General features: G+C 44.5%; 1 protein-coding gene across 1 annotated transcript; it reads left to right on the top strand.

Moving 5' to 3' along the window:
• The first annotated feature begins 448 nt into the window (after positions 1-448).
• Positions 449-10,959, top strand: LOC148407551 (uncharacterized). Its single transcript, XM_088403987.1, has 12 exons — positions 449-2,110; positions 2,237-2,440; positions 2,542-5,575; positions 5,758-5,848; positions 5,945-6,126; positions 6,212-6,320; positions 6,396-6,486; positions 6,670-6,750; positions 6,996-7,093; positions 7,175-7,227; positions 7,300-7,423; positions 7,493-10,959. The coding sequence occupies exons 1-3, from the start codon at positions 449-451 to the stop codon at positions 5,032-5,034; spliced, it is 4,359 nt and encodes a 1,452-aa protein (XP_088260113.1). The 3' UTR covers positions 5,035-5,575; positions 5,758-5,848; positions 5,945-6,126; positions 6,212-6,320; positions 6,396-6,486; positions 6,670-6,750; positions 6,996-7,093; positions 7,175-7,227; positions 7,300-7,423; positions 7,493-10,959.
• Positions 10,960-12,821: the final 1,862 nt, after the last annotated feature.

The raw sequence follows: 12,821 nt of genomic DNA on the forward strand, positions 1-12,821 counted from the left end.
ACATCTCAAAAGTGGCAAAATGCCAGCGCTAGCAGTCGCTAACAATCTCCAACTGGCAGATATTCCGAATGAACTTTGCGGGTTGAACATATTGGAGAGGCATCTCATATCAAAGTATGTAGTTTTCGCCAAAATTTTTCCTCTTCCAAAAGGTCAGCAACGAGCCATTCGTGGAAATGTTGTGTGTGTTCCATCGGAAGTACAAGAGACAGTCAACGTCTTGCCACGACCCAGGAGAGAATCCCAAGTTTTGCGAGTGAAGCTGAAGCGACGGCTTTGCTACAAAGGTCACCAGGTATTTCAAACTGTCACTTGGCCTAACCTAATACGTGCTCTGATTAAACTGAAGCAGGTCCATCCACAGTACAGCGACATAATCATTCGCGACGACCCTGACTTTTGTGACCCGACGCGCACCGACGATGAAAGTAGCTCTTCTGAAGACGAAATGAATACGAGTGACTTTGATGAGGAAGATCTGGTCCAGATAAACAAATTTGAGAGTGATGCTCTCCGAGAAACAAACAATGACAAAGACAATGGCGAGCGTGACGAACCGCAGCAACGTGCCCAAAATGAGCAAGAAGCAGATGAACCCAGTGGTGGCGTAATATTTGAATCATGTCTCCAACCTAACGATGTATCGGAGGAAATTATGAGTTTCACTGAGGGAATTTACTCCGTTGCTCCCGCAGAAAGGAATAGCCCGGTAAGCTTTTTCAAGACTCCCAAACTTGAGGCCATGGCTTTTCCGGTCCAGTTCCCGACCGGGGAAAACACTCTCGATGAAGAGAGGGAGATTAAACTCACGCCGAGCAAGTATTTCAAAGCCCGACTGTCCTGCGTGGATGAACGTTTTGCCAGAGATGCTAACTACTTGTTCTTTGCTCAGTTTGTGACTGAAATCCACCAGGCCACATCAAGCATAAGAATACAGCTACGCAAAGGTAAACCTTTTACAAGAGACGGTCGACGAATAAACAATGCTATGTTGCAGGATAAACTGGAAGTTGAAAAACTGATACACAGCAAAGACGCCGTCCGCTTCATGGTGCCGTTAAGGGGAACCCCGGCCTATTGGGAGAAATGTCTCAAGGACCTTTTTGCAATGATTCGGCAGCTAGGCACACCCACGTTCTTCTGCACGTTCTCGGCTGCCGAAATGCGTTGGGAAGAAGTCATCACCGCCATCAAAGCGCAGCAAGGTGAACGGGTGATTTTCGCCGACCTCGACTGGGCCGCAAAGTGCGAAATTCTCCGCAGCAATCCGGTGACGACGATGCGCATGTTTGACAAACGTGTGGAAGCTCTGTTTAGAGACCTGCTCCTTTCTCCGGCGCGACCTGTCGGAAAAGTGGTCGATTACTTTTACAGATTGGAGTTTCAGCACAGAGGAAGTCCGCACATCCATTGCCTCATTTGGGTTGAAGGCGCCCCCGTTTTTGAGGAGGCCTCAGACCAAGAGATCTGCGATTTCGTGTCGCGCTACGTTTCCTCCGAGCTGCCCGATCCGGAAAAGGAACCCGAACTCCATCGGAAAGTCACAGAGGTTCAGATGCACAGTAAGTCTCATTCAAAGACGTGCGTCAAAGCACCCGGCGCGCAGTGCCGTTTCGGTTTCCCCAAACTGCCGTGCGAGAGAACCATGATCATGAGACGTGAAGAGTGCGATGGAGAAAATCCAGAGAAGGAGAAGCGGTCGGCGCCAAACCCCAAGCTTGCAGATTTGCAAAATTTGCTGAACGAACCGGAAACGGCCTCTCTGACTTTGCCGCAGCTACTGGCTAAGTGCCAGCTCACCGATGACGAGTACATGGAATGTTTGTACTCGATTGCCGCAAAGACCTCTGTCGTGCTCAAGCGAGAGCCCAAAGACTGCTGGGTGAACAACTACAATCGACATCTGCTTCTTGCTTGGGACGCGAATATGGACATTCAGTACATTCTGAACGCTTATTCCTGCGTTACCTACATCTGCAGCTACATCAGCAAAGCTGAACACGACCTGAGCCAGTACCTGAAATCGGTGATCGAGAACTCCCGCTGCGAAAATGTCAACGAGAGCGACGAGATGAAACAAATCATGCAAGCGTACTCCAAGAAAAGAGAGGTGAGCGCGCAAGAGTGCGTCGCGCGCGTATGCGCCCTACACATGAAGCAAGCGTCCCGCAGTGTGGTTTTTGTACAAACCAGTGACAATGCGCTGAAAATGAGTTATCCCCTCTCGTACCTCGAGGGCAAAACGCACGAGTCCGTCGAAGTGTGGATGAGCGGCTTGCCGGAAAAGTATAAATGCAGACCTCAAACGGAGGAATTCGAAGCAATGTGCTTGGCCGATTTTGCCTCGACCTGCAGAATCGTGTACGGCAAACAAGCGAAAGGCACAAATGTTTTCCCCCTGCTGAACGACATGGGGTATGTCCAAAAAAGGATAGGTAAACACGCCGTCATCAAATACTGTAAATTCTCGCATAAAAAAATCCAGAGGAATTTTACTGCACGTTGCTCAAGCTCTACCTGCCCCATCGTGCCGACTGCCAGTTGAAGTCCAGCTACTATCCTACGTACAAGTTGTTTCACGACCATGCCTTTGTACAGTTGCCGGCCGCCGAGCACCCAGAGGCCGTTGTGCAAATTGTCGACCGGAACAGAGAGAAGTATGAGAAGCACAGCAGAGATGTTGACGACGCCATCCGAGAGGTGGAGGAAGGCGGCATCATCTTGAACGAGTGGTGTCAGCTAGCGCCGGAAAGCGAACTGCAAAGACTCGAGTGCATCGAGGAACTCGCCGCAAGAGATGATCCCGGCGACGCTGTGGAAGAAAACGTACCAGACTACAACGTCAGGTCCAAGGTACCGGAAATGTCCATCGCGACGGAAGCCGCTCTCATCGATCCGGCCCTATTGCGAGACATGTATCGGAACCTTAACCGGAAGCAAGCGTGTGCCTTCTACCTGGTCAGAGATTGGTGCATACGACGCGTGTCTGGCTTAAAACCGCGTCAGTTCTTCTATTACGTCAACGGCGGCGCCGGAACGGGGAAGTCACATTTAATTAAATGCGTTCACGCAAAGGCTACAAAAATACTGCGCAGACTGCCGCGCCTTGCTGAGGAAGCGGACATTTCCAAACAGACGGTAATTCTCGCAGCCTTCACCGGCACCGCGGCCTTCAACATTTCAGGTACGACTTTGCACTGCCTACTGAAACTGCCGAGAAGCCTCAAACCCCCGTATCGCGGCCTGGGCAACAAACTGGACGAAGTGAGAGCGGAGCTATCGCTCGCCGAAATCCTCATCATCGACGAGATCTCCATGGTGTCGAAAGACCTCTTTGCGTATGTCGACGCCAGGTTGAAGCAAATCAAAGGAATCAATTTACCGTTTGGCGGCATGTCCGTTATCGCCGTCGGGGATTTCTATCAGCTCCCTCCGGTGAGACAGTCCAAACCTTTGTGTGTTTACGATCCCACCAGGCTGGACCTTTGGCGCGACAGCTTCGAAATGATAACGCTGACCGAAATCATGAGGCAGAAGGATGACGTTCCGTTCGCCGAACTGTTGAACCGACTTCGCGTCAAGGAGAAGTCCCACGAGCTGTCGGAAGTGGACAGAGCTTTGCTGGCTACGACCTACGCCGCTCCGGAGAACCGCCCGAAGGATGTTCTGCATGTTTTCGCCACCAACAAGCAGGTCAATGACCATAACAGTCAGATGCTGAATCTGCTTCACGATGAAATTGTGACCATCGACGCAGACGACTACAAGAAAGACCAAAGGACTGGCAGAATGGCGAGACAAGCCGTCCCCGTCCAAGGGGCAAAGAACGAGTTGCCGGACTCGATAAAGGTGGCCGTCGGCGCTCGGGTTATGGTAACCCGCAATATCGATGTGCAGGCGGGTTTGTGCAACGGTTCCTTTGCGAGAGTTGTCAAATTGGTGCATTATGCCGACGGTGCACGCGTTCAGAAACTTGGGCTGGAGCTTGAAGCTGCGAAAAATGCGGGTGCTGCTGCTAACACCGTTTACATCGCCAGGCAAGAGGAGAAGTTAAAACGGCCAGGAGTGGTGCGTTTGCAGTTCCCCATCAAGCTCGCGTTCGCCTGCACGATCCACAAAGTCCAAGGTATGACCACATCCGAAGCGGTGGTGTCGCTGGAAGGCATCTTTGAGCACGGCATGGCGTACGTCGCCCTGAGCCGAGTGACGTCTCTCCGCGGGCTCTGTGTGCTGCATATGGACGAGAGAAGGATCCACGCCAACCCAGAAATAACGGCCGCTCTAGCCGAGATGACGGACGCGTCTTTGGACCACGTGATGCCGCTCCTTCACGTTATGCCCACTCTAGATCCGACCGACAACCTGGTCGTTGTCCATCACAACACCGAAGGGCTGCGTTGTCATGCGCGGGATATCAAATGTCACCACGAGCTGCACTTTGCTGACGTTTTGTGCTTGACAGAAACACACCTCCAGGGGTCGGCGGATACTGGAAATGCCGTCTTGGAAGGCTACACGGCGTTCCGCCGGAACCGGAGCGTCTCACATTCAAATTGTCCCGACTTGGCGACGAAACGTGGCGGCGGCGTAGGTATTTGGGTGAAAGAACGCATTCCGGCACACGAAACGATCTACATCCAGGGCGTCACCGATATCGAATTTGTCGTGGTCAAACTTGAACCTCCCGTCGATATGTTCATCGCTGCTGTGTACAGGCCTCCGGGACAGAGTCTGCGCTCTTTTTTGCCAAACTTGGAAAGTTTGTTGTACTCTCTGGAGGTGATGGACCATCATCAGATCCTGGTATGCGGAGATTTCAATGAAGATGCGCTGTCAGACTCACACAAGCCCATTATGGAACTGTTTGTCTCTAAGGGTTACACACAGCTCATAAATACGAGTACCACTGACAAGAACACACTGCTTGACCTCATTTTTGTCTCCCGACCTCAGTGCGCAGTTCATTCAGGTGTCCTGCGAACATACTACAGCTATCACAATCCTGTCTTCTGTGTTTTACACACTGAAAGGTGAGTCATGTCCAATTAGCACATTAAGAGTTGTCCCTGTCGTGTTACGGAGCCCTAATGTTAACCTGTGATGGAATGAAATCCGGGGTGATGATGGTCACGCGTGTGTGTGAGAAGGTGAGTAGGAGGTGAGTCAAGTTTCGAGACAACGAAAAAAATAATAATAAATGGAGGATGGAGTGTCAAGTCGATGGGAGGGAGTGGTGGAATGATATGTTGACATGCGATGGGTTGAAATCTGCGGTCAAGGTGGATTTAGCATGTGTGTGAGGTGAGCGGAAGGTGAGGAGGTGAGAGACAAAACGCAAAAGAGAAAGTATAAAGATTTCTGCGGACGGAGGGTCAAGTTGATGGGAGGGTTTAGTGGTATTATCACCTTTTGGTTTGTTTGCCAGCATGAGGTGAGAGCAGAAAACAGACAAGGTAAGTAGGTCACTATAATATATCTTTTTGTCGATTGTAAGTGATATAATTTTACTCTCTCTACTTAAAACAGGTCTGTCATTATGGAGAGATGGTTGTTCATCTCAGAATGGAGTGCATCGGTATGTGTCTACTGATTGATTGTACGTCGGCGACATAATCTTATGTCATGCCGTTGCAAAAAATGAAATGGTTAGGAAATTTAAATATAACTATAAAGTTAGACAGAGCCAAAACCTATCTGGGTTCTGCAGCAGCACGGAAATATTCACTCAGCAGTCCTGTATTCCCCTTTTTCTCACAGAGTAGAAGAGTGGCTGCCCAAATGCTCACATCATGGAGCGCTGACTTGAAAACCTAGGTGGCAGCCATGCAGGGCTTTTCTTCATTCCAGTGTAAGTTACCGTGAACTATGTCAGTTAAACCCAATTGTAGGTATGCCCAACTTTTGGATTATCGTCCTCACCGCCATCTATTTTGTTATTTTGTAGATCTAAGTGGTTCACATGTTGCCCGTGGCTCCACATGTTCCATTTGTCCAAAGGAGAGCCGGAAGCTCGCCAACGATTTTGAAGACACATCATCATGCTCGACCATTGACAGTTTCCCTCTTGTCTAAACCAAGTCTGTTTTCTGCTCTCTTCAGACTGTCTTCTTTTATTGGTAGGAAAAGGTAAGTTGCTCGTCATCCTTTGTAATAGCTCATCATCCTTTGTAAAGTCAGTCAAAATAGATTTTGTCTCATATATTTTTAACAGGTTATTTGTTCAGGAGAACGAGCCGTCTGTATCAGAACAGAAGCCGCACATATGACTTTACCGCCATGCCATTAAAGGGAATTAAATTTTAAAGATATTGCAATTTATTGTAAGACCACGCCAAGTCTATTAATATGTTTTATGTATTTCCACTTAACAGTTCTGTCTCCCCCTTTTTTCACAGAGTAAAATAATGGGTGCCCAAAAACATACATCGTGGATCACTGCCTTGAAAACCAGGGTGACGGACAATCAGGACTTCTCTTCTTTCTGGTGTAAGTTGCCGTGAACTATGTCATTTAACGCTTTCTGTGCCATGGATGATATTTCTCCTCTTAAAATAGTAATAATGATAATAAATATTAACGTGTAATATACGTCAATCAAAAGTGAAAATATGCAGATCTTTATCAGCTTTTGTTGCCACCCCCTTAATGTATTGTGCTCCATTTTTGTAGTCCAATGTTGTCCACTTGTTGCTTGTGGATCCACATGTTGCATTCATCCAAAGAACAACTGGAACGTCACCACCGTGCGAGGTGTTTGATCAGACATCATCAGGCTTGTCCAGTGGCATTTTCTTTCTGGATTAAACCAAGTCTGTTTTCTGCTCTCTTCAAGAGATTTTCTTTTTTTGGTCGGCAAGGGTAAGTAGCTCATCATTAAACCTATCTTCTTTTGTAAAGGCGGTAAAAGTAATTTTTGTCCCATCTATTATTTTTCCTGACCGATGTTGTCCATCTGTTGCCTGTGGCTCCGCATGTCGCATTCATCCAAAGAACAGCTGCAAGCTTGCCACCAAGTAGATGAGCCATTGCATTGCTTGGTCAAGGATCTGTCTTCATCTGGAACAAACCAATTCTGCTTTCTCCTCTCTTCAAGGTAAGCAGGTCATCATTAAACTGATCTTTCTTCCTGAAGCCAGTGAAAGTTGTGTATATATTTTCTTTCTACTTTTATCAGGCTCTTTGTTCAGGAGCAAGAGAGGTTCGGAGCAGAATCACAGGAACACATATGTGAGTGTTTTCTGTTCATGTCACTCTACTTGATTGGGCATGAGTGTGATATACTAATTTGCTGTACTATAGAAAATGAAAAGATGATGATGTCAGCATCATGTAATCCTGGTTCGGTGAAGAAGTAAAAGAAAGCAGGTGCCACAACACGAAGACCGCAGACAACCAAGCGCTCGCCACTTTTGCGGATTACTTTGTAAGTAGCCAATTAGAGTAGCCAAGTTGCCATTAACCGGTGTTTTAAAAGCAGCATTATCTTTTCCAGCTTTCGTCCTCACCGCCCTCTTCACGTTTTCATCATGCGACTTGCTGATGAGTTTATAAAGTCCTTGACACCATTCTATCCTTAGGATGCAATTCATTTTTCTGTTCTTGCACTGTTGTTCATGCATTGAAAAGAACAGTCCTAGTCCCCCGATCCAACCTACATGATACGTATCCGTAGATACGTTTTTGCCATCATCCGTGTGCTCTACAAAGGTTGCTGTATGAAATACCTATTCAGTCATGCATTTGTTTACATAAGTTTGTATGTACCACACTCATGATTTTACGTTGAATCTCTGAGATCAAACAAGCATTCTGAGAGGCACATTTTCTTCAATTTGTCATTGCCTGTGTCAACGTTTACTCTAGCAAATCCGATCCATCCATTCATCCATTATCTGTCGGCGCGCTAAAATGCTGGTGCCTATCCTAGCTGTCTTCAGGCAGTGGGTGTGGGACACGCTCAACTGTTTGCCAGCCAATCCCAGCCCTTGCAAATTATGGAATGAGAACAAATCTGCTCCAAAATCCAACCACTGCCGTTGACACAGACAATGTTGCGTGTAACATGTTAATATTGTATTCCATAACATAAATACAATCTCTCACTCTGACACATTCAAGCTATAAGTAGTGCATCACATCACTAAACAATGAATGTTTGTTCATGTCTCGTTTTTCAATGGTTTACACTTTCAATTTTTGCCAAGCTTGTTTGATCTTAGAGATTTGTTTCTAGTCATTTCATTTTGTTTTGTTTATTTAAGTCTTTGTGCACCTGTTCACCGGCTATTATATCAATTCTTTTTTTAGGAAATCTTAAAGCGGTTATTATGAGATGACCTTTAGTATTTCCACTGTATGATACACCCTCAGCTAAAACATCGTAATGGACTCTATGACGGAGCACTTCCGATTTAGGTTTAAGGTGGCATTTAAATGTACAGTCACAAAACGAAAACACGTTTAGAAGACAAAAATCAATTGCACACCGTTTCTGCTGTTTTCAAGCCTGTTCTACCAACCATTTCCCTGATTCTTCTTAGTATTATTTTTCAGCTATCGCCAACGTTCAGTTCAGAATCAATCAGTTTTGCATGCATTACATCTTAATGATGCCAGTATACTTGAGTCCTTTACAGTTGAAAAATGAAAGTGTCATACAGTGGAAACAACTGTTGATGCTTTCAGACCAGATTTGTCTCCAATCACTTAATTTTTAATTATTACTCTGTGCATCTACTCATATACGCAATATCATTAATTCTTCATCATAAAAAATTTACTGCAGTTAGGATGATGACTTTCCACTGTATCATACTCCCTCGACTAAAACACTGTAACGGACTAAGATGCAGCACTTATATCGTAGGTGTAAAAATTATAATATTTAAATGTGTAGTCATTCAACAGGAAACTCCTTGAAACTACAGAAAACAAGACACTGCACACCGTCACTGTTTTTAAGGATATTCTACCAACCAGTTTCTTTCAAAGCTTCTTCGCAATGATTTTTCAGCCTTTATATCAAACATCCAGTTCAGCGTCACTCAGCCCTACTTTGATTAAGGTTTTAAGCAGCCAGCATACTCGAGTGCCTCATAGTTAAAAATAAATAAATAAAATGTGTCATCCAGTGGAAACACATTTGCTGCTATAGGACGAAAATTCTTGTTCATTTATTTAATATTTATTTGCATTTCTTATCTATTCATCAATTATTTTATCCTTGTTTCTTTATGAAGACATTTCAGCACAGTTTGTGTGATGGAATTCTATCTTTCCACTGTATGACACCACCTAAAACACTGAAATGGACTCTATGATGCAGCACTTCTGTTATATGTGCAAGGTGGCATTTCAGTGCATAGTCACAAAACGGGTTATACGACACTAAAAAACAACAAACATATTGTACACTTTTTCCCACTGTGTTCAAACATATTCTACCAATCAATATTGCTCCAGTAATTACTTTTCAAATTGCATATACAGCATCCAATTCAACACCATTCAGTGTTACATCGATTATGCTGCCAGTATACTTGAGTGTTTTACAGTAAAAAAAAAAGTGTCATACCTTTGGTGTTATACGGCCAGGTTTTTAAATGCCGCAAAGACATTGCGTTCCCTCGGGATTTTCTTAAGGTATCAAATTTCAGAGATGTTTTTTCCATTCTGCTTCTACCTGATGTATTTCAGACAAAGTGCTCTGTTACTTTAGTTCAACAGAAAATAGAATCAAAATGAATCACGCCTTTTGAATTCCCCCTTGCCCTCTTCAAACCTGGTAAGGCAACCTGTTGCAACACCTGGACTGCTCACACTCATCTACTACAAGGACCTTGGATGAAGCAGTCAGTACGACTGGGACCTCTAATCTTTTCCTCTTGAGTACTGAGCGGTGACTGTATGTTGCACTCAAAGCTCTGCAGTCTACTCACATTACAGCGCACAACTCTCGCAACACTTTTGTGAAGTAATGCACTTGCAATGTAACTAATTCACATCATACCTCTGACAATATATGGCACTCTGATAAACAAACGTGTGTACCTGTGCGTAAACATCATTTTGTCCACAGTCGGCTTGACAACCTTTTGTTGAAAAAACTCATGCTTTGGGTTTGAAATGTGGGAAAACAAGTGAAAAACAAAACAAAAAAAGGTACTACGATGACAAAGCAAGAAAAAGAACAGCAGATGAAACGCTTCCTTCCATCCATTCTTCAATTTTCACAAGCGCCACAGGCTTCCTATTGTGGCCACTAAGCGCAACCAATGAGCACATGGCTAATTAATATGGTAATTTGTTGACATGTTAGGAACGCCTACTGCTCTCCAGGAAAACAATACGTAATTGGCTAATTAATATTGTGATTTATCGCGTGGAGCGGTGAAGCTAATGATCCCTACGTATTGGTATCGTGTCCCTTGCCCGATTTGAATGCAACCAAAAGCAAGTCATCTCAACTTGGACGAATGTAGCCTGGTACGCAACCAGCTTCTTTATCCCACTACACGGGAAGCAAACTGTCAGCGCACAGTGGTGTAGTGGAGTGCATATTAAGTATACACACTTCTATGCAGAATAAGTATTGCGTATACCCACTTCTCATCTCTCCTGATGGGCACCTTTCAGTAATATCCGATTGCCTCTTTTCTCTCAAGAATTGCTAGAATCGAAACAATCTGTACCCCCCCCCCCCCCCCCCCCTCCCATAGAATTTGAAGTTTGCCAAACATGGCATGATCCTACTGCTAGTTGACAGTTTGCTTCATCGCTACTAAATGCGGGGAACTCACTGTTATGCCATGTCCATGTCCATCCTAGTACGTGTTTTATGTTTTTTGTGCCTTCCTAGTCAGTCATAAATGTTTTTTTTTTGTTTGTTTTTTTTGCCATTGAACACTGTCTTTTTTTCCAATTCATAAATATTTTTAAATAAAGTCATACTACACGGTCTGATCTCGGCTATATTACATCCATTTTTATTGGGGTTAAGCCATCAGCTTCTTTATCCCACATTACGGGAAGTGAATGTCCGCGCACAGTGGAGTGTGTATTAAGTATACCCACTAACGTGTATAATAAGTATTGCGCATACCCACTTCTAATCTCTCCCGATGGGCACTTTTCAGGAATATCCAACTGTCCGATTGCCTCTTTTCCCCCGAGAATGGCTCGAATCCATTCGAGGAAGTTTGATCCGTCAGCCGCATAAACCAATTTTTGACGCACGGATATGTGTTCCTATTTTACAATAATCGCGATAGCGCGTTAGCTGAGGTTGCTACGGCATTATTTTCAATAAAAGAAGCAGTCAGACTAACCAATGCCCAAGTCCATCCTTGTTCGCACACATGCAGGAATATTACTAAAATCGAGTATCGTCTAAAGGTTATGACGTGTCTAGCCGAATCAATTAAGAGTGCCCCTGTTAAAGGACACGGAATTGTGTTCCATTTTACTTTATAAATTGTTGTCTTTTGGCATACGCGCGCGATCATAAACTTGTTGAAACACGGATGTCGCTTAACATTGGGTATTTATGGTCAAATGAACTCAAACCTCGTCGCGCAGAAAAGGAGAAGCAAAATCTCGGAGCGCATTTAACACAAACTGCCGAGGCGGTCAATAACCGCTCACAATGCCAACCCTCAAAACAGAGCGGAAAAAAATAAAACGTTTAACAAAAAAAGGACGTGCGGCTTCATTACCTAATTAAGGGGGATGCACAGGTGCCGGTTGCCAAGCCCTTGTGTGCTTCTCGATGTTATTATTACGCTTTTTAAATAGTAAAAAATGTGTGATCACTGAAGGCATTGAGATAGGATGCACAACAGCCATAACAGTTTTGCGGCCTTTACCGTTTTAATTTCTAAATCCCCCTTCCCGTGAGTAAGCGTCTAATTGATAATTATAACTGATAATTTGCAGCTGTCCGCCTTAAGGTGCGGGACTGCTTTAAAAAGGGGCTCACCTCTCATTAGCTCACTTTTCACAGGCTTTGCAAGAGAGAGGTAAGCAATTTGGCTACAGAGAGCTGCATACTTTCCCCACAATATTGTCCTGCGTGTTTCGGTTTTCCCTAGTGAATGTACCTCTTTGTGAAATTTCCGTTTTAAAATCTGCGAACTACATTGGGGTGACTGGACGACTCAATGTATTAAAGCGACACAAAATTTGAAAATATTTCATATAGAAAGCATTGCTGCACATTTCAAAATATGTAGTATTAGCTTTATTTTCCGGAACATTGCATTATGTTCTGTAAAAGCTGTTAGAAGTCGGTGGGAGCCTGTGGAAAAACATCTCGGCAAGCTGGCACGTGGGGGATTTAAAAAAAAAAAGAACTCAGCTGGAGGAAAAATCACCTAGGAGTAGGGGTCATTGTAACAAGTGTTTGGAGAAAAACTGCTGGTAGCCAACAAATAATTAGAAATGTCGATTTATTTAATGCTCTCCTAACCCACATATTTCACAATTGCTATCTTTCATTGATTGCATTTGCCAGTCTTTTTCTTTTTTTTCCGGTGGCTGTTGTGGTGGTGTTTTTTTTTTTTTTTTTTTTTTTTTTTTTTAAATTCTGAATCAATTATTTTAATTCACAATAAACCAGTCCTAAGCACTAGAATATGTTGGTCACTTTTTTTTTTTACATGCGCCCGAAAGAAGTGTTCTCACCGCGTCTTCACTCACAATGAACGTGATTGGCACGTGGAAGCTTCTGCTTGTGCACAGATCTGCTACAGACCTGCTGCGTTTTGTCGCTCAGCACTGACACCGAATGGAACCTAAAAATAATTGCTCTCAACTTCATTGAC

This window comes from Hippichthys cyanospilos, chromosome 20, assembly GCF_059441005.1.
Source record: "Hippichthys cyanospilos isolate Australia breed blue-spotted pipefish chromosome 20, RoL_Hcya_1.0, whole genome shotgun sequence".
NCBI classification, from domain to species: domain Eukaryota; kingdom Metazoa; phylum Chordata; class Actinopteri; order Syngnathiformes; family Syngnathidae; genus Hippichthys; species Hippichthys cyanospilos.